The sequence below is a fragment of the Lactuca serriola genome, chromosome 9, assembly GCF_051521515.1.
Source record: "Lactuca serriola cultivar US96UC23 chromosome 9, Lser_US96UC23_V15, whole genome shotgun sequence".
NCBI lineage: Eukaryota > Viridiplantae > Streptophyta > Magnoliopsida > Asterales > Asteraceae > Lactuca > Lactuca serriola.
The window spans coordinates 75,790,787-75,816,923 of record NC_136416.1 but is presented as its reverse complement, the minus strand read 5'-3'; the positions used below and the strand labels follow the sequence as shown (position 1 = coordinate 75,816,923).

Here is a 26,137-nt window from a genome sequence, read left to right as displayed (position 1 = left end):
TGAACATAATTCTTGAAACTATCACAAAATAACCACATAATTTGCTGTATGGTATTTACGAAATTACTTTAATAATGCCTTTGCCTTATCCATTTAGCAAAACATATTATTATTTATTTCAAATCCCAAAAGGTAGAACCCCAAAATGGGGGCAAATATGTAATCTATTCTCCTTTGATAGCTTCACAAAAAATGGTCATCCTGATTCCTTTTTATTTTGGACAGCTTAATGATTATCCCCTGAATTTTTTTCTTCAAATGGTAATGTACAAGAAGTTTTTAAAAAGAACAAGCAAAAAAAAAAAAAATGAAATTCCATACAATTTATTGACTCCCTGTTATATTCAGTTTTGTATCAATAGCTGTTACTACTCACGAGTACACTTTGCAACCATTTGCAAGACCATTATTATCCAGAGCATACACAAACAGGGGGCAAAAGGGTAAATTCAGCTTCATAAAATAAAATTACAAAAAAAAAAAAAAAAACGTCCACCATTACTCATGTCTTGAACTTTTGCGTCAACTTTTCTTTAACAGCCGAACTCCACCCAACCGAGCTTCGTTGCAAATCTTGAATGGATCCACCGACTTTCAACACAACACCATCTTTCACCTCACCCACTTGCTGCACACCCTTTGACACCGATTCTTTCAATTGTGATATAAAAAAGAGTATCCTTTTAATAACTTCATCAATCGTCTCTTTGGATTTACCCTTTAAATCTTGCGTCATATTCTTGAGTTTTTCCACCATGTTTTCAGCTCTGCTTTTGGTTTCTTGTATTGAGAATTGTTTTTGAGCATTGACCCATGTGGATTCGGTATTTGACTCATCACGAAGGTCATTATCCACAATGACTTTAATGCCTTGATTTTCCCATTGGGCTCGAGCATCTTCCACAACTTTCACTTGTTCTCTTGCCCTTTTTGCCTCATCTTCCGCCCAAGTTCTTCATAAAAAAAATATATATAAATAAATAAATCATAAAAGTTATTTTTCTAAAGATAAACATTAAAAATTTACCTGGCCATGGCTAGGGCTTTCCGTTCAACTTCCAATTCATATTGCAAACGTGAAATCTCCTGAGTCTCAAATTCCGCATTTGCCCTCAGCTTATTTACCCTTTCTTTCTCAAAAGAAATCTCCACTTTATTACTCATAATCCCCTGCAACTCTTCTTCAGCTTCACGTCTCAGCTTCAGAAGCACTTCCATTTGTGAATCAACAGCTGCACGTTCTTTCATCATTTTAATGTTCTGTTCCTCTTGTTCAGCTTTCATTCGTTCCAGCTCTTGTTTTGTTTCTTCTGCTAATTTCTCAAGTGTGATGATCTTTTCTCTTTCTAGTAAAAGATCTTTCTCGAAAAACGTGTTGACATCTTTTTGGACTTGGTCAACTAAAGCAGTGTGTGCAGCAACTGCCTTTTCAGCCATGGATTCTGCTTCTATGCGTGCAAGTTCTTCAGTAACTAGATCAGATGATTCACCTGTTGCAAGAGCTATTGCAGCTTGTGCTTTTGTCACTGGCTTATCTGGCTGAAAGAGTCTCGTGTAGCCTGTCAAAATTAACAGATCACATGACATGACATAACAGGTTGTACTGTGTTTGGAGTGCATCTGATGTTTAATAAGACAAAGTTGCAATCTTTTGTCTTATCCAAAAAGGTGGAATGAGATATGACATGATATGATATGACATAGACATATTTTGTCCTCTAAATATCTCATATGTGAAAAAGACGAAAATGCCCTTTCTCACCGAATGCAAGGCCAACTATTCCATTTTCTCCTGCGGATAAGTCTGCTATGAGTGCAGGCCAAGCGTCTTGATTGATCTTGTCAATGTCTATGAAACCAGAGAGTCGTTGAAGGATCTGGAATTTGTTACAAAATATATTTTAGGGTTTTAAAAAGTTTATACCAATAAAAAGATAAAATTTATTAGATTTTAAAGTTGTATATAAAATAAAATTATAACCTTTCTGTCAGGTACTGGAAGCAGTCTTTTTTCCAGGGACATTTTCCAGCTCACAAGATCTTGACGAGATAATGGGCTGTAAAAATAATTGAGGAAAGGGTTAAATTGTAAAATGCATGAAAGTATAAGGTCTTAAAAATGTACCTTTCAGGACAGAAGTTTAGAGAACTCTCATCTTGATTTGAAATATTCATGTCATGTTGAGATAATTTGCTGGCAATAAGCCCTGCTTCTGCCAAGCCTGAAATTCCATGTGTTTCATAAATTTCATTCATCAAAACAGAATTGTAAATTAGAATCCAGAATTTGTATTTTCATTTATTTACCTTGAATAGATGAGAAATCAGGATCTTCAGGCGTAATGTCATCAAATGCAAGTTCAGTTACATTCTCAATATACATTGCAGGGTACACTTTGGATAGAGTATTTCTATACAAAAGAAAAATATATATTAAAAAGATTATAACTTTAATACAATTTCATTAAAAAAAATACCTTGAAAGAGCACTGCTGGCAGAAACCAACCATCTAGCATATTCACGCCGTGTACATAAATCACCAGGTTGAACATCACCTTCAATAACCTGACATCATATATATGATTTTCAAGATTTTTAATTATAAAAAAGAAACTAAAAAAATATAATTTTAAAATTACAACAGACCTTTAATACTTGCAATGCTGCTAATGCCTGCCCTTGTACTTGATCAACAACCGCAGGGACTAAGACTTTTCCAGGGAGAGTTTGTAGTGATGGTGAAAGTACAGATGGAGCAGGTATGCTTGCAGAAGATGGGAGACTTTCAAGATCCATTGAATCAAATGTTTTCTCAATGTTAGGCAATTCTGGTTCTGGAATAGGAATTGGAATCGGAATCGGAATTACCAATCCACCATCTAAAACTTCCTTTTCTGTGAATGACTCCAAGAACTCTTGAGTTTCTTTATCATTGATATCTGATTCATTAATTGTTGCCTCCTGGAAATCGGAATCAGGAATTACTGAGTTTAAATCATCAGTGGGGACTTCTTTCAAATTATCATCTGATTCGAGCTTCTCTGTGTCATCTAAGCTTTGAATGATTGATGCATCAACCGAATCATCTTGAACATCGGAATTGGCTACTCCAGGTGTTCCCATAGTGTCATCGTGAACTTCAGCTGTAGGTAATTCCTCTTGGGAATCTTGTTGAATAAGTTTATCTTCAGTTGTAGTTTCATTTTCTTTTTCATGTGGATAAGAATCATCATCTAGCACAATATTCTCTTTTTCAGTTCCTTTAGCTTCAAGATTATCATTCTGGTCATCAGAGGTCAATGACTCTTCTTGGTGTGTTGTCAAAGTTTCCATGTTCTTTTTTGTCCCTGAAGGACAAGTAAAAGAATTAGGCATGGTTTTGAGCTACAAACATGAGAAAGCTTGGAAATTTATAAAAATGGAAGAATCAAGGAGAACATTGGAAAAGAAAGCATACATACCAGATACTCGTTTGCTTATAGAAAATGTTGCAAAGGAAAGTCCAGCAACAAGAACAACACCTGCTACTGCAGCTCCCACTATCCCTGAAAGTAAGCTACTTAAGTGTTATTAAGTAGACAAGAATACCATCTGCAGAAGCAAAAGATCATAAATCAAAGGTCATATTTTCCCTTTTCTCCTAGGTGTTTTGAACTTTGAAGTTGAAACTTAACCAAAGTGTGAGGTGATATAAAACATCCTTCATGAAATGAGTCGAATTTTGAGTTTGAAGCATCACCTACTCATCATATAACAGCACTAAATCATATGTTCTATTTCCTTTGAAATGGTAGTTTCATTGCATCCTAACCATGTATAGCATTAAGCTAGTGATTTTAGACAGTTTCCAAAGTTTTTTGTTTGAAACAATCTAACAATACGATTCTTGAAACTAAATTCTTTCATATAACAGATTTAGGATCTACAGAACTAAATACATCGATGTCAATTCACTACTTTGAAGAATATAGAGGTCTAGGTTTTCAAAATGAAACCGGATTCTACCTATGTGAATTGAGAAGGGTTTACATCTATGGAAGGATCAAATTCTCAGGAATCATCAATCAAATAAGAATAAAGTCACTTCCTACCTCCATACGAGCCTTTTTTCGGTGGCGATTCATTCAACACTTCGGTGCCATTATCATCACCAGACCATCCAGAAAAAGCATTAACAGAAAATTTCGAACCCGTCCGTCGTTTAGACACATTATCTCTAGAATTCGAAGAACAATGAATTGGATGGGCTAGCTTGTGAACACGCATCCGTAAAAAGATAGAAGATGAGGGATACTTCCTGCAACTGAAGGTGGCTAGTCGGAGTTGGTAAGAGCTCGGAGACCTTGTTGTGATCAACGTACTCATGGTGTTAATTTGCCAAAACACAAAGGAATTGAAGATGTTTAGTTCCACAAGTCCGATTATAGGGTTTTGTGAGTATCTAGGGTTTCTTGTTTTTACAGTGATAACTGATGAGGGGAGAAAGACGATAGACCCACACTTCTTCGCTCTCTAATCTAAAATCTAAATTACCTTATCGCAAAGGAGAGCGGATATCCCAGTATCGGGGTCTTACTGCGATTATCTGAGACTTAGGGTGATTTATGTATTTAAAAATAAACTTCGAGGGCCGTTTATGTCATATGTTTATTCAAGAAGAAAAAGTCTTGGTGTATATTGTTTTGATATTGTACGTATTTTTCGTGTGCAAAAATATGGCACAGGATAGATAGTCGACATTGAAAAGTGTCTTTTCTGATGGATTATTGGATTGTATCTCATAAATGTTTAAATGAGATTATTATAGTATTTATATTTGTTTTATTATCTTGTGTATATAATGGATTATTTTAGTCTTACCAATGGATAATTTATTGAAAAAATCATCAAAACTAAGGCTGAGATTGTATCGGCAACAAGATTTGAACATATTGTTAAAAATATATGGTTTTTTATTGCTCGTGATTTACCATATAATTATTATAATAGACTAATCATAATATTAATTGTGCCGTTAAAAAATATCAGTTATAAATTACAGAAAAGTTACATATGTAATAACTAATCAAAAGTTTAAAAAAAAAATCGAGTTGAATCTAGCTTTCTAAATTAGTTTGAGGCGCCAATCGAAATTAATTAGCGTGTAATGTTGCGTAATTATCCTTTACGATTAAAATTAAAAGGGACACCAATTAATAAATGGGCCTTGGGCCTTGAGGGTGTGGGCTGCATATTGACCACCAATTAAGAGTTGGATATTTGAATCTGGATTAGTGGGCTATACCACTATAGTAGAATAAAAGTAAATGCTATTATCACTGAATTGTTCATCTCATTAATCAACATGAGAATATACACCACAAAAATCTACTCTATTACTAAACTATAATGATGACGATAATTCCAAATATATCTAATAATATAATCTAATACAGTATATAATACAACCCCTCAATCTGAATGGGATGAAGACAAATTAATGCTCAAATTGTTGCGAAAATCTTCAACTAAAAATTTAAGAAGACATTTGGTGAAGATGTCAATAACTTGATTTCATGAAGGAATGTACATGACCCCAACCTGTTTTTTGGCCAATTGCTCTTGATCAAAATGATTTGAATTTCCTTGTGCTTTGTATTTTGTGATCGAGCAAAATCATTTGAGAGATGGACAACACTAACATTGTCACAATACGCAAGTGTAGCTTTAGTGAAGGGAATAGAGAGCTTAAGGAAAAGATTTCGTGCAACATGATTCGACATTAGCAATTCAGAGATATTTTAAGACTTAGGGTGATTTATGTAATTAAAATCAAACTTTGAGGACAGTTTATGTCATATGTTGATTCAAGAAGAAAATTTCTTGGTGTACATTGTTTTGATATTTTACGTATTTATAATTTAGTTATTTCGTGTGCAAAAATATGGCACTGATAGATAGTCGACACTGAAAAGTGTCCTTTGTGATGGATTGTATCACATAAATGTTTAAATGAGATTATTATAGTATTTGTATTTATTTTATTGTCTTGTGTCTCAGTGCCTTTTAATGGATATACGACATAAATGATAAAATAGGATTATCTTAGTATTTTTTTTATTAATATATTGTTTCGGAACTGATTTTACAGAAATATAGACCTCACGTCTCACCAGATGGATAATTTATTGAACAAATAATCAAAATTGTATTAGCAACAAGACTTGACATTTAATTTGTAAAATCAACTAGGACTTTGAAAGATTTTTGCTAAAAACTTGATGTATTTGTATTATTTATTGCATGTCAAACTATGGTCATTACAAAACCGTTGTCGACAAATGGTGCCAGTACATATGTAAATGTTATTGCCAAAGAATTATCCATCTTCCACAGTTCCACTCAATAAGCATGAAGTTATATACACAAAACTCATACTCTATTACTAAAACATAATACTGGTGATATTTCCAAATATATCTAATAATATAATCTAATGTCTAATACAACCCTTTAGTTTGAACGAGAGGAAGACAAACACATAAACTATTGTGAAAATCTTCAAATAAAATTGGAAAATCTACAGAAAAGTTCAAAACTTGTGGGAAAAGTTTCAAAAAAGTCTTATTTTTTTAACAAAAAAACAAAATTTTACGTTAATTTGGACAAAATGTTAAATAATCGGGACTTATAAAAAAAAACTTTTATGACTTTATTGAAACTTTTCCCAAAAGTTTGAGACTTTTCTGTAGATTTTCCAATAAAATTTCGGTCGACAATTTGATATCATGAAGGAACCTACATGACCCATACATGTTCTTTGGCCACTTGCTCTAGAATCAAATGAATGTCAAATTATATGGTTTTGTATGTTGGCGTTGAATAAAATTATTTGAGAGATAGATAACTAACATTTTCACAATTATGGATGCAAATTTGACACCGAATTTCACACTTACATTTCTTAATTTACAATAGTAAAGTACTTTGAAGGTTACATATACAAACAATCTACTTGAAATTGCGTTGTCATTATGGGAAAAGGGTACATTGCCTATATTACTAAAGGTTATATCTTTTCCTAATTTCGACTTCTACAATCAAAGCAAATTCACGTTCCTCTCACGTATAATGACTTGTATCATACCACACAGTACTGGAAAAACGAACTATTAAGATGTTGTTCTTGTTTGATTGCTCCAACTATCACACTCGACAACTCAAACTCATTCATCTACCTAAAAACAAATTGTTTTGCATATATCAATAAATATAAATCCCATTTAGGGCCCACACCATTATACATACAATTTTGTATTTATCAATAAATATAAATCCCAATTAGGGCCCACACTATCATGTGGGCCTGGGCCCTGGGGTAATCGCCTAAGTTGCCTCCATCTCAACTTTTGGGCCGAGTCATGGTGATTTTCTTCCAATGCTCACTTTGAGCATTGTACTATCATGCTAGACATCTAATTTTAGGTCGTTGGAAGAATAACCCTTTTTGGAGAAAAATGACAGAAGCAAATTCAGTAAATAAAATTCCATCTAAGCTGCCAATTGTCTTTTGAGCGATCTTATATAGCGTAATATTTTTGATATACTTGAGGTTACACTTTATCAAACTATTAAAGCACTTGTTAATAATTTGAACCGTATCACCATCATCAACGTAAAACTAACCAAAAACAACCAACTTTAAACTTTTTGAAGCACCTTTTTAACCCGAAAAATGATTCAAATGTAAAAATATTAAAAAAAAGAAAAAAAGATGCCATTTCCTAGTAGCAAAGAAATACCATATTCTTAACTTATATCCCAACTCCATTTACATGTTTTGATTTGTTCATACTTCTGTTGAATGTGTTTTTTCAGTCAAATTCGGCGAGCTTCCTTCCCATAACTCCTTCAACTCCTTTCTTGTCCAAGAGATCACAACCACCGGTCCAAGCGTTGATGGGACCTACAGTGTTTACTTTTTGACTTAATACAGAAAGAACAACTTAACAGAGAAACTCACGATTCACGAAAACATGTTATTTATTTTTATCCTTCCATATCCCAAAATATTCATCATTTTCTCAAATACTTTCTTCATAAACATTTATTTATCCAGACAACACTTTACTCAGACAGACAGTGTCAGATAGAAACTTACTAAATATAGAAGTGCTGGTTGTGGAGAATGGGTAAGAATTCCAGCTGCTAAAGCAGTTACTAATCCAACTGCATATCCAATCGTAGCATACCATATATATTTATACCCTTTATGTGGAGATAAAGATATATTCTCCTTTCTATGATCAAAACATAAAACTAATGCCAAAAGCATAGAAGGAATAGCCTACACCAAAAAAACAAATATATACATCATCCTAACATGTAAACTCTAGGATAAAACTATAAAATTATAAACCATAATTTTTTTTTTTACCATATCACCAAGACCAAGCATCATGAAATCAGTAGCAGTATTTCCAGGAACAACACCTCCCAATAAGTTTCTTGGAAACACAATCTTCACAGGCAACTCGAGTTTTTTAGTAATTAATTGCAATCCAGGAAGACTCAAAGAATTAGCAACAGTATGAACAGGGTTAGAAGCTTGTTGTGTTGCTACAGCTACCATAACATTTGCACCAAAAAACCATTCTGAATAAAACACCCAAAATATATCATACACAAACAAGCATATAAGCAGCATTGCACAAACTTTAATGTTGGGTAAACGAACATGGCTCACAAAAGCAACACAAAGTGAAATCCCCAACATGTTGTTCAACACCCAGTGTCCAGAAACAAGCCATGCTGCAACTGTAGTGATGCATAAGAACAATAGAAGGGATTGGATTCTTGTCAAGGGTTTGGAGCAACATCGGGAGATGAAAGGGTCTGAAAGATTGAATTGGGATTTGACATGGGAGATGTAGGGAGAGAAGCAGAAGTATAGAGATGAAATAGAGGCGATTGCTGTGAAAGCAGTGAGGAGTTGTGAGACTGAAGAGAATAAGTAGAACATCATGAGGAGACTGCAGGAGCTCATGACTGGAATCATGAGTGCCTGAGATCTGTCTAATGTGATTGATGCTTCAGAGAGATCACGGTTTTTTTCCATTTCTTTACCATAGTTTAAAGCTCGGAGAGCAGAACCGAAAGTGACAGCAATGGCTGTCAAGATTAAGGTCACTGGAGCTGGTTCCATGAGAAAGACAAGCTTCCATAAAGGCTCCATGTTTATCAGAATTAGAAGTTAGAACTCAACTTGGATGATTACAAAGATTCAGAAGTCCATAAACCAAAGGTATGAGTAATTGACCTAAGTGATATGTCCCTGAAATTAAGAGGAAAGCAATGGCATTTATTAGCAAGAAGACATCCAAACACATTTCATCCAAGTATTCACAACAAAATTATTGATATATGTAGGGTTTATCAGAGTTGACATCATTCATAAGTCGTAACTAATAGCAAGTAACAATAAAAGTATCGAAATATGTAGGGTTTATCAGATTTGTGAAAGGAAAATAAAGTGATCACATGATCAATCACGGGGTAGTGGGGTACTACTTTCTGAATACGTAACGCACGAATTAAGCCAAAAAGATTCAAGTTTTCTACTAAAACGTAACCAATTGGTAGTCAACAGTCAATGCAAATTGGATCTCATCTGAAAATTAACACCTAGGGCTCATAATTCAATGTCTGGAGATCGTAATTTGCAGCTATCTTCCAGGACAATAAGATGATACTAACCAAATTACATCTAAATGGCTACAAATAATGAATTGTCATCGAAAATTCTATCAAGATAGATTGATAAACAGCAGATATTGCAAAGAACTATAAAGATCTTGTAATTTTGTAAAACGACGATTGGAAATTAGGCATTTGTGTGAATCTGTAGATATTGCTTTAAAGTGTGGAAAACAGACTTACGTTAAACAGGACGAAGTTGAAATTAACTATGAGAAGTCGCTCTTTATCAAGTTGCCTACGCGAATGGTGAAAGCAAAGGGAGAGGAGAGAACTGTGCACCGAAAGCAATAGCGTCAAATTTTGTCCCTCGTCGACAAGGTTTTTGGTTTTGCTCTTTTTCAGATTTTTATCTTTGCATTTATTACATATATGACCCTCAAGTTTAGTGTTCATACCAAAGTTTGTGTTATCTAATTGGTATTTAAGTTCATTAAGACTGTTAAATAATAGTTCCGTTTTTTGCTTTGTATTTATTTTTTCATAACATAAAGTCATAAACAAAAGTTTAATTATCTTAAAACCATCGTTTCATTTCTACCATAAATTTAGGGGTCCAAACTCCAAACAAGCTAAGTCCGAGCCTAGCCTGATTAGGTTTGGGCTCGCCTCGTTTAATTTTTTTGGGTTATGTCACGTTGATTGACATTTTTTAGGTCTAAACAGATCTTCCGACTGAAGGGACCGGAAAAACTATTTGATATACACAAAAAATGGGTTTTTTTCTGGTAAGATATATCTTTCCTAAAAAAACCTCAGAACCATATCTTTCTGACTGAATAAGTTGTTAAGATAATTGTGCCCCAAACCTTATCTCTTTCTTTCTTGGATTATTAATTTCTTTTAAATATATTTTTTTAATTTCTTTTTTATTAGATTATTATATATTAATAAATAATATTTTTAATATATAGTATTTATGTATTTTAAAAAAATTCTCTGCATCTTACTGCTATCAGACATAAACCGGGTCAAGAATCACACGTTGAGTTATAAAAAAAAACTAAAATGACTAGAAAGAATAACAACGTAACATCAACTTGAAACACAATAAACTAAAAACAACTTAATCGATATTCTATTTGGATTTTTAAATGATTTTTGTGTAATTTTGATTTTGTATGACAATTTGTATGTTTTTATAATTTTTTAGTAACTTCATTCATCATAGTATAGAACAACATGATAATATTTTTATTTTTCATCATTCAGCACAATCAATCATGTGTACAATCAAACAACATGATTTATTTCCCAATCAAAAAACTTTTCCATACAACATTTTCTCGGACAGAAACTATCAAACATGACCTGAGAGATTTGCTCGTTTAGAAATATACAAGGTCGGGCTCGGCTTCGCTCGACTCGTATATTGTATACCTTTATTCCTTAAAATAGTGTTTATTAAATATTTATGAACAAATTCCCTATGGTTTACAAAAATTTCACGTTTGATACCTATCTTTTTTTTTTTGCACTTAGACTGTTCCTACAATTTCTTTTTTATTGTAAATTTCTCCCTTATTGACATAAAATGACTATTATACCCTTACTAGGATTTTTTATATTTAAATTTATCAAAAAAGGTTTTAGTTACTATCAAAACACTTGGGTCCACATACTCCTACCTAAGGGTGAGCATTTGGACCGGTGGACCGGACCAGACCATTTTTTGGACCCCGGACCGGTTCCTAGTTTTAGGAATCCATCAAAACCGGTCCGGTTTTTACCGGGTTTAGAACCGATTGAACCCGATTTTAAAAAAAATTATAATCTGTGAAATTTTTTAAACAACCACAACTCATTCGTTTTAAGTCGGATTGATACACGATTTTTTCCAACGTTTAATTTATAGTTTGTAGATGAATTTAGACCATAGTTTTGTTGATTTTGGTATTATATTCAATGAGTTATAGTTTTTCAAAGTTGAAAATTTTCAGCTTTTCAGCAACATTTTTAAAATTTTGTAATCTGTTAAAATTTTTAAACATCAATAATTCATTCGTTTTAAGTCACACGACTTTTTTCCAGCATTTAATTTAAAGTTTGTAGATAAACTTAGACTATAATTTTGTTGATTTTGGTATTATATTCAATGAGTTACAATATTTCAAAGTTGAGCTATCAAAGCTGAAAAATTCAGCTTTTCAGCAAGATTTTTAAAATTTTGTAATTTGTGAAAATTTTTACACAACCATAACTCAGTCGGATTGACCTACAGTTTTTCCAATATTTAGTTTATGGTTTGTAGATGAATTTAGACTATCATTTTGTTGATTTTGGTATTAGATTCAGTGAGTTATAATCCTTCAAAGTTGAGCTATCAAAGCTGAAATATTTCAACTTTTTAACTATTATTTTAGACTATAATTCTGAATTTTATGTATCTTTGTCAGATAACTCATATGAAAATGATCTTGGTGAACTTGATTTATATGTTAGTTGCTTTTATTTGGAAAATTAATTTTGCAAGTTATAATATTATACATCAAGGTATATTAGTTATGCATGAAACGAAAACTTAATCATTTTTACAAGTTGTATCGTATCAAACCCAACAACATATTCGTTTTAACGAGTTCTATCAAACCCAAAAACTTATTTTAATGACTTGTACTCTATGCAATTAAAGTTGTACTGGTCCAAACGAGTCCAATAACTGGAAAGTCCGGACCTAGACCCGGACACAGACACGACTCATCCGGTCCGGTCCACGGTCCACAATATTCTCCATAATCGGTCTGGTCCAAGAGCCAGTCCGGTTCGGTTCGGTCCAAATGCTCACCCCTACTCCTACCCATTGCATTCTAGACCTGAAGCTACGATCTAAAGCAGTGCCCCTCAAATCCATCCATATATTATTCTCTCTTTCTTTCTCTCTCTCTCTCTCTCTCTCTTTCTCTCTCCCTCACTTTTTTTCTCTCTTCTCTCTCTCTCTCTCTCTCTCTCTCTCTCTCTCTCTCTTTCTCTCTCTCTCTCTCTCTCTCTCTCTCTCTCTCTCTCTCTCTTATCGCCTTCGCCATTAATTACCCCTACTGACTAGTGACCACAACTCCATAAACCATTGATGTTAACCACCGCCAAAACCTTTCCCATTAATCACCGCTACTGCCATCGACTACCAGCAAAACCACCATTGATTGATGCTCAACCCTGCAAAAAAAAAAAAAAACTAAAAGAAAAGCACCAACATCGCTATCGTCCACCACCACTTGCCATTTAGAAATTAAACCCAAAAATCACTCTCAGAAAAGTGCATAGAAACACCCATAAATCCATTTCCTCTTCCTCCATTGATGCTCAAACCACCCAGCAAATTCACCTAAGCTATAACTGTTGCTATACCATGTGATGACATTTTAAATTTAAAGGAAACTTAAAATCCATCTTTTATTAACATTTAGATATGATCAATCAATGTAATACCCAATAACTTGTACTAGCACTGTATAGAAGTCATTAGGCTTCAGATTACTGCCTTGCCTTTTCCGATTTTCTCTAAATCACAACTTTTCTATTTTGCTCTAATTGTACAAAAATCAATGATTCCTAGGAGGGTAGGGGTGAAAATGGAGGAGGAGATGGTTGATTTAGGGCCAACTTATTAAGAAAAGATGGTGACAGTGGCAGACTGGGGAGATGATGAATGTCATCGGAGTTCTGTGTTCTGGTGATTGTAGGAAGAAGATGTTCAAATGTGGGTTAGCGGTTTCTGGCAGTGCAATGGTGGTAGCGGATTTCGATGGTCCGATAGCGGTAGCGGATTCCGGTGGTCTAGTGGTAGTAGGGGTTTTCGACAATTGAATGCAGGGAAAATGTCACTATAACACAATAAACTTTTGCTGCTTGTCCAATTTGGTCATTAAAGTTTTTTTTTGGCACAGTAGACCAGCAAAGTCATGTTTTACCTGTTATTTTAGTCATTTTCTCCGATTTTAAACGATTTCCCGGTTGACATTGTATATGTGTCAATTAATATTTAATTTTTTGGCTAATCCGATCACACGTGGATATGCCATGTCAAACATAAAAGTCATTAAATCTCTCTCCCTCTTTAATCGATTAAACGTCTCTCTCTCTCTCTCTCTCACAGGTTGTGAACGAAGATGTGTTCTTCGTTTCTTGTTCATTCTCCTCCACACTTTCCCATTCCATCACCGATCCATAGTCGGAGGACGCCAAGGACAGTAACTAATCCAAAAAATTTGAATATGAACATGTGTTCTTCGTTTCTTGCCCTTTTCAACATCCCTTTCTTCATCTTCTTCATCCCAAATCCAAATCTGAAACCTGATCCAATACCAGACCTAGATGCATTCAATCAAGATTAGTACTTGTCGTCTTCGAGGTAATCGAATCCATATTTTTTGAATCTGAACATGAACAATGCATTATCGTCATCAATTTCTTCCACTAAAAGTCAGTTGTAAACATCCAACGAAATTTGAATGTGGCCACCATCGATTTCGACTCTTTCATTACCGATTAACCCGTCTCTGTCTTTCTTTTCTAATGATTCAAAGACAGTGAGCTTATGGGACAGATCCAAAAGATTGATTGATTTTCTAGATTGTTTCAATACTCTCTTCATCTTCATCTTCTTATGAAGACTAATATCAACGAAAGAATCTTAGTCGATGGTATAAGGTAAGATAATATATACACCAATAATGTTTGATTTCCTACCTTTCCCATCCTCTTTTGTCTAATACAAGAAAAAAATCAAATACAAATATAGAACATAGATTTCTGAACATCTAAGAAGAAAACATTTATGATGGTGGATTTGATTTTTCTTCAACGAATAAATTATCAATAATCAATTTTTGTTGCAATTAGAGATCGATTTATGGGTTTGTGGGACAGATCGAGTTCTGGTGTGAGTGAGATCGATTTTCTAGTGGAGTGAAAAAGCAAAATCTATTGTAGCGAGAGATGGATTTATGGGAGGCGGACGACGGTGGCGGTAGAGGATGAATTTAGGGAAGAAATTTTGGATGTTGATGGAGAGTGCTTGGGTAAAACATGATGTGGCTACCAAATAATAAAGACCGTAGATTTAGGGTTAATTACATTTATCTTAATTTTAAAAATCAAAAATAAATTATTATTTATGTGGATTAAATGATGTGGCTACCAAATAATAAAGATAAATTAATTATTAAATGTCACATCAGTTTTGTGACCTGGTAACCGGTTAATTTTGACCAAAATGACTTAATTGATAGGTAAAACATGACTTTACTGGTCTAATGTGCCAAAAAAAACCTTTAATGATCAAATTAGACAAACGAAAAAAGTTTATGGTGTTACAGTGACATTATCTCTTGAATGAAGGAAAGGAAGGATCAGGAGAAAAATGGGTTTTAGGTTAGTGAGAGTACGGGAAAGAGATGATGATTGTGGGTGTTGGGTCATGGGACAACAATTCTTTTTAAATATTTTCATTTGTCAGATTAGGAAAAAATATATAGTAAATAAATGAAAAAAGAAAATAAATAAGCGTAATAAAGTCTTTTTACATGTGTGGGATGAAAATCGCAACAAAAAGAAACTGTAGGGATGGTCCAAGTGCAAAATAAAAGATAAGGATCAAACATGATTTTTTTGCAAACCATAATGATCGTCTCAGTAATTTGTTCAATATTTAGTTATTTTAAGATATAAATATACAATTCTAAATTTTATATTATATATGTAGGCTCATTTAGGTTCGCGAGTGTAATCAGACTTAGTAACACAGGCTCGAGCTCAAGCTCATTTAACAAACAAGCCTAATCTTAAGCTCGAGTTCGGCTCGGACTCATTTAAAATCGATTTCAAATTGAACTTTTAATGACTCGATCCTGAATAAGTTGGCTTATTTTCACATCTAAACATGATCAGGATAAATGTCATGAAACAAGAAAATGGTGTCCATACTTCAATCAAGGACATACTTTGTTGATGTCTATCTAAGATTTTGGCAAGGCAAATACACTAAGACCATGTGCGGAATAAATATAACAACTTTCTAAATAAGGGTGAGCACGATGCAGTTCGACGTCATTATTGGTCAAAACCGAACTACTAACTGAATATGTAGTTATTAAATTTTAGAAAGTGAGTTGTGTGGTTAATATAACGGTACAATTAAGTGTTATTTTACACAATTCGCTTTCATGCAGTTGAGGTTGTTGTTTTTAACCGCATGTGTCTGGTGCGATTTTTGTGTAGGTTTTAACCATACGGATTTGATATAAATATATATATATATATATATATATATATATATATATATATATATATATATATATATATATATATATATATATATTAAAAATAAAAGTATAGTAGGCTATTAATCATATATTAGTTTATTAGTGTTTGAAGTTATTTTCTTATATCTTATTGATTTTTATATTAGCCTAGCGGTAAGGAGTGATCTTCTTATCTGAGATGTTATAGATTCAAGTCTCACTTGAGACATAGGTGACAGTTAGAAGTAGACTAAATTTCTATTTCAGAAAAAAAAAACCCAGCGATCTTTGAACTCATATATATATATATATATATATATATATATATATATATATATATATATATATATATATATATATATATATATATATATATATATATATTTTGTTTTCACTATCTATTGTGTGCATGTATGACTGATTCTGGACCAATCATTTTAGTTATTTTAAGAAAGTAATTAATGCATATTACATGTTGAAGATATAATAGGTATTAATTACATCTTCAACATTTAATAAACATTAATTACTTTCTTAAAATAACTAAAATGATTGGTCCAGAATCAATCATACGGTCACACAATAGATAGTGAAAACATTTGAACCTAACTCTCTCTCTCTCTCTCTCTCTCTATATATATATATATATATATATATATATATATATATATATATATATATATATATATGGTTTATAAGTCCAAAAGAGCATTAGTTGTACCAATATAAAAATCAATAAAACAATAACTTAAAACACTAATAAATTAATAAAATATTATTAATAGCCTATTATATATATATATATATATATATATATATATATATATATATATAGAAAGAGAGAGAGAGAGAGAGAGAGAGAGAGAGCTAGGTTCAAATGTTTTCAACAAATATTGTCTGCCTCTAACAACCAGTCATAATTAAGCAAAAATAAATTCAATAATAAATCAGAAAAGGATATAATAGTAATCTTGGCTACATTTAATTTTGGTAAATATTTAAAACATTTAATGTCCAGGGAAATTAGTTTGTTAACCCTAGAAAAACACTAACCATTCGTCCTTAAATTGCTTCTTCAATCTTCACCATTGACTCCTTCATGATACCAGGAGAAGAAACCCAACTTGTCGACCATCATCAACCTGACACACAATACAAACATGAACCCTAATGGTTCCCAATTCCAATTCACATTGAGCCCTAAACTCTCTACTATTAATCATCAAGTTTCCAGACCCATGACCACGAATAAATTTCTTCTCCAATCAGCCTGTAAGTTTCTTTTTCTTCTAATGAATTCATTTTTTTATTTAATCGATTTTATGTATTTGGTTTTGGATAAATGATTTTGTGAACGCCATTTCTGAAAAATCGATGATTGCAATCTGTTTGGATGTATTTCTTTGCATTTTATGTGAACCAAGCTGGTAAGTTCTTTCCGATTAAGATCTCCCAGTTCTAAAAATTCACTAGTGGAATCAGATATAAGTTCTCTTAATTCAAATTTGGTATAGCTGCATTTGATTTCTGATTATCTCAACATCTGTAATCGATTTCTATCGATTTCCCTTGATACCATGAATCTTTCTCTTGCTTTCGGTGTAATTTTTGGTGTTATGAAGGTGTTTGGTGTTTAATACAACTTGTTGAAGGTGTTTGACATTGTATGTCAAGGTAAAGCTAGGACAATTGGATAATGCACAGAAGGTCTTTGATAAAATGCATAAGAGATGTTTCAAGCCAAATTCTCAATAATTGACTAATTCCATATTTAAAACATAGTTTCTAGTATTCTTAGACATGGATTCTGTTATATTCTATGTATTCTGCCATATTCTATGTATTCTATGTATTTTTGTCAAAATATATTATATGTATTCTGTCATATTCTATGTATTATGCCATATTCTACGAGAATGTATTTTGTCATATAACATGTATTCTTTCAGAATTACTAGTAACATATATTTTATGTAATATTTATTCTCATAGAATAAACATGACTTAGCTTTCATATAAGAAACTCAATATAGAATAAAATGTATGATAAATCATTAAAATTGACCATTCCCACTCAATTGTTTTCGTTCCATAGTTGTTTAGGAAATCGAATGGATGAATGTTTGAGTGTGTACACAAAATAGTTGATTATTTGACATTAAAAAGCAAATTTAATAATTTCATCTGATTTTGTAGTTTTATTCTGATCAAATTTACATACAAAGGTTCAATATATGTCACATTCTATCAGAATGGTTGTATTGTGTACTTAAGAATAAATTACACTTCTTTATTGTCTACCATATTCTATCAGAATTTATATTTTTATTCTTTAATAATGCACATAATTTTGAATGCTCATGGTGAATGTATAGAATGTTACTCTTACAAATTCGATTTTCATGACAATTGTTCTCATAGAATGCTCGATTTTAAGGAAGTTATTATCAAAGAATGCCTGAAAGGAATATGATAATCAAGTGCTTGAAGGTTGGATGAAGACACGTGGAATGAATATGAACAATGGTCAATTATCTTTACAAAAGAAAACACTAGCATAATAATTTACAATATAATGATAAGACTATATATTATAGTATATTCTGGTAGAATATTCAGTTAGAATAATCTACAAATTATGTTTGTTTTGTTATTAGTGAGTGTTTCATTATGATAGAATAGTATATTAAGATTTTTATTTTTTAAGAATGTGATAACAAAAATTTAACTTGTATCAAAAAAATTCTTAGTGTTAGAAAGTTCATTCAATAAAAATGTATTGTTATTTCGTTTGAAGAATGATATGATCTGATATTCTCGTAGAATATAACATTCTAACAAAATGTCATTCTGATAGGATCCCATTGTTGCCAGGAGGTGGATTGCAGACATCGAGTCTGCACAGTTAACAAGCTTCTGTTATGAGGGGTCGAAGGTCCGATATGCTGCAGGGTGTTTGAGGGACAGAGCTAGAGATTGGTGGGAGGAGGTCAGTGACTCATTGGGAGCCCCAGACATTGAGGCTATGACCTGGTCGGACTTTGTGACTAGGTTTAGGGATGAATGTGCTCCAACTGTGGAGATTCAGCAGCTGGCCAGAGAGTTTCTTGACATGAGATAGACTATTGAGTCGGTAGCGGAGATTACCGCCAAGTTCAGGGAGAGGGCCTTAATACTACCTCAGTACGCAGGGACGAGGATATGAGAAGACCTGGTACTATGATATGTTGAGATATGACATTCGGAAACATGTCGGCTACTCAGTATGTCCAACCTTGGAGGACATGATAGCCAGGGCGAGAGAGAGGGAGATTGATATTGAGCACATCTGGAAGAGAAAGGCGTAGGCCGGGCAGGTTACTGGGGTTTCGGGGAAGAAACCCAAGGGATCCGACACTAGGTCGAAAGGCCAGCAGGGTTGGAGCTGCTGTGGGAAATGCGGCAAGAATTATGAGGGAGCTTGTAGACTGGGATCATCGGGCTGCTATAAGTGTAGAAAGCTTGGGCATTTTGGTAGGGATTGTACTGCTCTTACCCCCACCCTTCAGACGTCAGAACTGATTTGCTTCCATTGCAATCAGAAGGGCCATAAATAGGCCAACTGCCCAAGGTTGACATCAGGAGCGCCAGTGGCGGCGCCGGCGCCAACTGCAGTGACCCTGCGGATCACGGATGGCTGACAGGGCAAGACAAATGCTCCAATGGTGAGGAGCCGAGCCTTCCAGCTGACCACCGAGTGTTGGTGATTTGTTTCACTAATGTGATTTAAGTGTAACGGGATTACTTTTGTTGACCAAAAGTGATATTGATAAATATTAAACAAGTAAGGAAGGTGTGGAGTGCACACTTGTTTAAGTTTATTCAAGATTAAAAGTAGAATGTCATTTAGGGGCGAAGCCCCTGAATGAACGGGGGTCCGGGGGCAGCGCCCCTGGGAGCGGGGTCCAAGGGGCAGAGCCCCTGGCTGGGATCGAGTTTAACAGTTTATGACAGTTTGGGTTATATTGCTGTATTGAAAATGCATCAGAAATCCAAATTTAGAATATTTGACCCGTTTTTGACTTGGTATTAATTCTTATAGAAAACCCAGATTTATGACAGTTTGTTGACTGTTGCCAAACTGTTTTATGACAGTTTTGACAATTTTCAGACAAAGAAGGTATTTAACCGATTTTGGTCAGTTTTTTCTGGTACTTACGAAAATTCATATACTCATTCTCTATTCTTTTCTCTTCTGAGTCTTATCCAATCAAAGATTAGGGAGTACCACCCAATACTTTGATTTGATAGTGAAATCACAATTCTTAGAATTTCCAAGGCTATTTTTGATGGGTTTTGAGCATTCTAACACTTCCTAAGTGTACATGCAACCCTAATAAACCTTGGATCTATGTTTGTCTAAGATACATGCAAATAATTATTTTTCCAAGGTTCATATCCTAACTAGCATGGCATGGGGAACCTGAATCAAATAAAGCTAGTAGAAACACTTACCTTGTAGTTGTAGTTGATTCCTTAGAGTTTTAGAGCCTAGCACCAATAGTGTGGATGCCTCAAATGGAAATCACAAATCACCACAAACTTGGAACTTTGAGAGAATAGTCACTACTATCTTGAAATCAGCCCTCACCTCAACAAGTGTCAACTAGTATGATTTCAAGAACCAAAGCCTCCTTTATATAGTGTGATGGATTAGGGTTACATCCATGTAAACCCTAATACCCATGTCTCTTCATTTCCATGAGACCCATGGGTTAAAGCTCCATGGAGTATCCATGGACTTTTCCATGCAAGCCTAGCCCATTCCAAATAAGCATTAGCCCACACTATATAAATATAGAAGCCCATATTTAATTAGTAATATCTTTGATCTCTAAATTAATCCTAGATTAATTATAGATCAATACTAATTAAATAATATGATCTTATATTAATATATTAGAACTTATAATATATTAATAAATCATAACCTGTACTATTCTCAAATATTATCCATAAATTGTTCGGATGAAGTGCAACCCAAATGGACCATGCTGGGTCGGGTCAAGTACATACCAAATATAGTTATGGACTTAGACACTATATCCAACAGTCTCCCACTTGGATAAGTCTAATAACTATAGTTGCAAGTATGACTTCAGGAACCGATCAACAATCGTAGCTCTTTAAACTCTGTTGAACTAGAACGCGCCATTTAGATAAGTGATAATATAATCCTCTGTTCTAGATATCAGCCGGACAAATACATGGAACAATGTCTTGCTTTCCCGATTTCCGATTTGTTTGAAATAGAACTTAACTGAACACATCAATTTAGTTCTGACCGGGCCCGGTACATAGGTCAAAACAAAAACATCGAGGGGCCCATATATCAGCTTCTAATCCAAGAAGGAACAGATAAACTTTGACTCATATGTTTGTTCTACCACTCATTGAATTATACACAAAGGCACGTTTTATAACATCGAGTTATGAATGCGTTTTCGTACAGTCAATGCATAATCAACTCGTAAGTAACAAATCATATCTCTAGGTTTGAAGACTTATATGATATTACCGTCTCACGATCACTCGAGATAAAATTCCATGAAGTGATTCCAGTGAGCGTGGGTTGAGTCCAATGCTCAGAACTTATGAGCACTCATGATTGTTGTAGCCATGTCCAACTCCTTAGACCTCTGCAACCAATCATGACAGTCTTGATTCATACCTACTTCCGACATATGACCGACTGTGGAGGTTTGAATAATATAATCTACCAAACATAATTATTCTGGAAGTCAAAACATGCAAAAGAAATATAGTAAACGATTGACAAGAGATAGCAACACTTTACTCATAAATAAAACACTTTTTATTCATCATCTAGTGTCAATTACACTTTACAAATTTCATAATTCATCTAACTACTAAAACTCATATAATCCTTCAGCCCTATGCTCCGAGCATGCTGGAGATGCTTAACCCTACTCAGTCCCTTCGTGAGGGGATCTGCTGGGTTCTCATCCGATGATACCCTCTTAGCCACGAGAATTCCTTCTTCTATTCGATGTCTGATGAAGTGATATTTTCTGTCAATGTGTCTGGATCTCCCATGATCTCTTGGTTCCTTGGCTAAGGCAACCGCACTATTGCTGTCACAGAAAATCTCCATTGGCTCTTTTATAGCTGGTACAACTCCAAGGTCTCCGATGAAGTTCTTTAGCCATATAGCCTCCTTTTCTGCCTCGCTTGCTGCTATATACTCTGATTCACAAGTGGAATTAGCCAATGTCTCCTGCTTGGAACACTTCCAAGTGATTGCTCCTCCGTTTAAGGTAAAGACCCAGCCTGACTGAGAGCGGAAATTATCCCTATCAGTCTGGAAGCTAGCATCACTATACCCTACAACTCTCAAGTCATCACTCCCACCGAAGGTAAGGACCCAGTCCTTAGTCCTTCGTAGGAACTTGAGGATATTCTTTACCGCAGTCTAGTGTTCCTTGCCAGGGTTCCCCTGATACTTGCTAACCATGATCAAAGTAAAGGCTACATCAGGTCGAGTACACGTCATTGTTGGGTTTTGAGCATTCTAACACTTCCTAAGTGTACATGCAACCCTAAATACCTTGGATCTATGTTTTCTCTATTATACATGCAAATAAGAACATCCAAGGTATTATCCTAATCTAGCATACAAAACAATAATGTAACAAGATAGAATACATACCTCTTGATGTAGAAAGTCTTCATGAAGCTTGAGTGCTTAGTGCCCCAAGTGTGACACCTCAAATGGAATCACAATCATCAAAACACTTAGAATGACTTGAGAGAATTCTACACTCACCAAAATCGGCTAACCTTTTCTTGAATACTACTAGTGGCCAATTTTTCCTCAATAATAAGATGCTTATATAGTTACACAATTAGGGTAAACTCTTAATTGTCATGGCTTTCCATTTCCTTGGATCCATGGGTATAAATACACCATGGAGCATCCATGGACCATCCTATGGGTTTCAGCCCAACTTGATTATCCATGGAGCATTAGCCCACTATACAAGTATGGATGATTTACACAATCAACCCATATATTTAATTAGTCTTCTTTTGATCACTTAATTAATCCTAGATTAATTCTTGATCAATACTAATTAAATAATCTTATTATTCTTATTATTAATATACTAGAACTTATAATATATTAATAACCATAAGTGTCTTATTTCTCTCATTCAAGTGCATGATGGTATGCAACCCAAATGGACCATGCCGGGTCGGGTCAAGTCTTACCAATTATAGTTATGGACTTAGACATTAATCCAACAGTCTCCCACTTGGATAAGTCTAAAACTATTATTGCGAATGACTTCAAGAACCAACTGGCAATCGTAGCTCTCAAAAGCTTCTGTCGAACTCTGACCTTGTCGATGAACTCTGACCTTTGTCAGTGACTTGTCCATTAGATAAGGGATCATATATTCCTCCATTCTAGATATCATATGGACTGAGACATGGATTATAATCATTCTCTCTGTCCATTTGTTGTTTCCCGATTTCCGATTTATGACAACTGACTAATTGAACAAATCAAATCAGTCCTGGCCCGGCCGAGCACTTCCATTTGTCATCATCAAATCATCGAGGGGCCCACAGATATCGCTTTTATCCCGAAGGTAAAAGGAACGGATAAACTTCGACTCATATGGCTTGTTCTACTACTTGTTGAATCATACACAAAGGCACGTTTTATAGCACCGAGTTACCAAATGCGTTTTCGTGCTATCAATGTACTATCAACTCATAGTAACAACTCATATCTCTAGGTTTGAAGAATATAAGATATTATCGTCTCATGATCACTCGTGATAAAATCCACGAAGTGATTCCAATGAGCGCGGGTTGAATCCAATACTCCAAACTTATGAGCACTCATGATTGTTGTAGCCTTGTCCAACACCTTAGACCTCTACAACCCATCATGACAGTCTTAATTCATATCTACTTCCAAAATATGACCGACTGTGGATGGTTTGAATAACTTAGTCATTCCGGAAGAATAACCCAGTTTATTCGGGAAGTCAAAACATGCAAAGTGAAACACAATAATAATTGAATCCAATATGGTATCAACCCTTTGAACATAAATAAAACACCTTTTATTTATCACCATATGATTACACATTATTCATTGTACACTGTTTCAGCTATCAACTTTATTCTTGAATTTAAAACAATAGTTGTCCCATGCTCCAAGCATGTTCACTATGTTTTCTAAACACTAGTCATGTCATACACCAAGTATGCATACTATGTTTGTCTATGATCTTTACTTTGTGAACTAGATCCATTGAACATAACTTCAATGATTCTCTTTTCACACTCCCAAATCCTTACCGCAAATGCAAGAATTCCAAATTCATGCCATTTACTGAAATCTGTTAGATTCTAAACTTATATGCAATGATCCTCTCGTAATGATTATGCACAAAGTCATAAAGACTTGACAACAATCATTACAGAGTATTCCAAAGGAGATCAGCTCCTTGGAAACAACCTTCTTGCATTAAGTTTCCTAATCTTAAACAGATTGAAAATTCTAACTTTGAAACATTTCCAGATTCCATTTTGACTATCACTTCTGAACAAGAGTTGCCTCCTTACAGATTATGTCAATATGGTCCTTCCAGAATTATCACTATACTTCCAACTGTCCTTGAGCAACCAATCTTTGGTAAACCTTAGATTGTCCTCGACAATTGTTTAATCCTTTTAGTCATATCCAGTTCTAAACCTTTTCCCTTCTTAATGCCCTAGGCATTTGGAAAATTTTAGAACGGATGATTATAGCACATGTAATCGATCCTATATCCGAAGCATATGGGACACGATTCATGATGTCTCACATAAAGACTAAACCAGTCTTTTGCTATAACATTTCCATTTCAATTTGCCAAGTTCTCATAATTCAGATTATGAAAAGGGATGCCGTAATCATAATCGAATTTTAGAACGCAAATAATGGACTCATATACAAAATTTCCTTATGTTGAGCCATTCCAACATGAAATTCATATATATATATCCTTGACTAAATGATTAAAAACTCAGATCTAAACCTTATAGATTTGATATGAAGTATAATTTCCTCTCCCTTAATTATAGCAAAACAACTTTTTCCCAATTGAAATTTTTTGTTTTCTATAATTAACATTGCTAACTTGCAATACTTATCATAATTATCATGCTCCCACTAACATGATGATTATTAGCATAACACTTATGCTCCCACTAGCTTTGACATGTACTCAGAAATCAGCTGACTTTCTTACCAAAGTTCAGATTTCTGATACTAGATTGTTTTGATAAGTCTTTATCAAAATCATACACCTTCCCTTAGATAGCACACTTGTGTATCTAAACAATTATGAAGAGGGATGCCGTAATCATAATGTTTAGACCTTTTTGCCACTTCTCACAAGTCCGAATTAGTGTGCCGGTTAACCACACGCGCTCCACTAACGACTTTGAGAATGCAAATATCACAATTGCTATCTAGCTAAAATCTACTTAGTGAAAGTGTTTCCTCACCATCATTTTCATGAATCGGAGAGAAACCTTATGACACTTAGATTTATATGGTGTATGAGTTCCTACCCATATGAATTTGTCAAACCATAATCACAAGACAAAGATAATGACAAATCCAAAACCATATGGATTGAACTCAATCTTAACTTCTTGCCACCTGGCAGCTCAAGGGCCTGCCATTGCTTCCAAGTTGTTATGCAACAAACTGAGAACTCTAAGAACTCATATGCAAAGCCAACTTTAACTGGAATGGGCACAGATATGTCAACACAATAGATTATAAACCTCAAATTATGTGCTAGAGAAGAACTTTAGGTTTTATTCTTGATTAGTTCTTGAGACTTTCAAGACCTTTAAGACTCCCACTGTCCTCTTGACATATAAGACTCCCTTGTCAAACATCCAAGAGATAGTGCGGATTCTAATCAAGAAAAACACTTTACCCAATTGGCCTAAGTTGGTCTTTGTTTTATCCAAAACATCACAACTTACCAATTTCAAATGTACAAGAGTAGAAAACTTTTACTCTTACATTTGACAAGTGTTTTAAACCTTCTTTAAGACATGTCACTCAAATGACAATCTTGGAGTA

At 34.1% G+C, this 26,137-nt stretch overlaps 2 protein-coding genes across 2 annotated transcripts; both read right to left on the bottom strand.

The window, feature by feature from the left end:
* Positions 1-298: 298 nt before the first annotated feature.
* LOC145072413 (uncharacterized) lies at positions 299-4,534 on the bottom strand. The gene is made up of 10 exons (XM_079018832.1): positions 4,093-4,534; positions 3,463-3,546; positions 2,648-3,348; positions 2,478-2,566; positions 2,308-2,411; positions 2,126-2,222; positions 1,982-2,057; positions 1,763-1,877; positions 1,028-1,559; positions 299-953 (listed from the first exon to the last, which is right to left on the bottom strand). The coding sequence occupies exons 1-10, from the start codon at positions 4,364-4,366 to the stop codon at positions 503-505; spliced, it is 2,523 nt and encodes an 840-aa protein (XP_078874958.1). The 5' UTR covers positions 4,367-4,534; the 3' UTR covers positions 299-502.
* Positions 4,535-7,680: 3,146 nt separating this feature from the next.
* Positions 7,681-10,062, bottom strand: SPPL1 (SIGNAL PEPTIDE PEPTIDASE-LIKE 1). The gene is made up of 4 exons (XM_079020370.1): positions 9,920-10,062; positions 8,418-9,314; positions 8,142-8,327; positions 7,681-7,946 (listed from the first exon to the last, which is right to left on the bottom strand). Exons 2-4 carry the CDS (start codon positions 9,213-9,215, stop codon positions 7,830-7,832), a joined length of 1,101 nt encoding a protein of 366 aa, XP_078876496.1. The 5' UTR covers positions 9,216-9,314; positions 9,920-10,062; the 3' UTR covers positions 7,681-7,829.
* Positions 10,063-26,137: the final 16,075 nt, after the last annotated feature.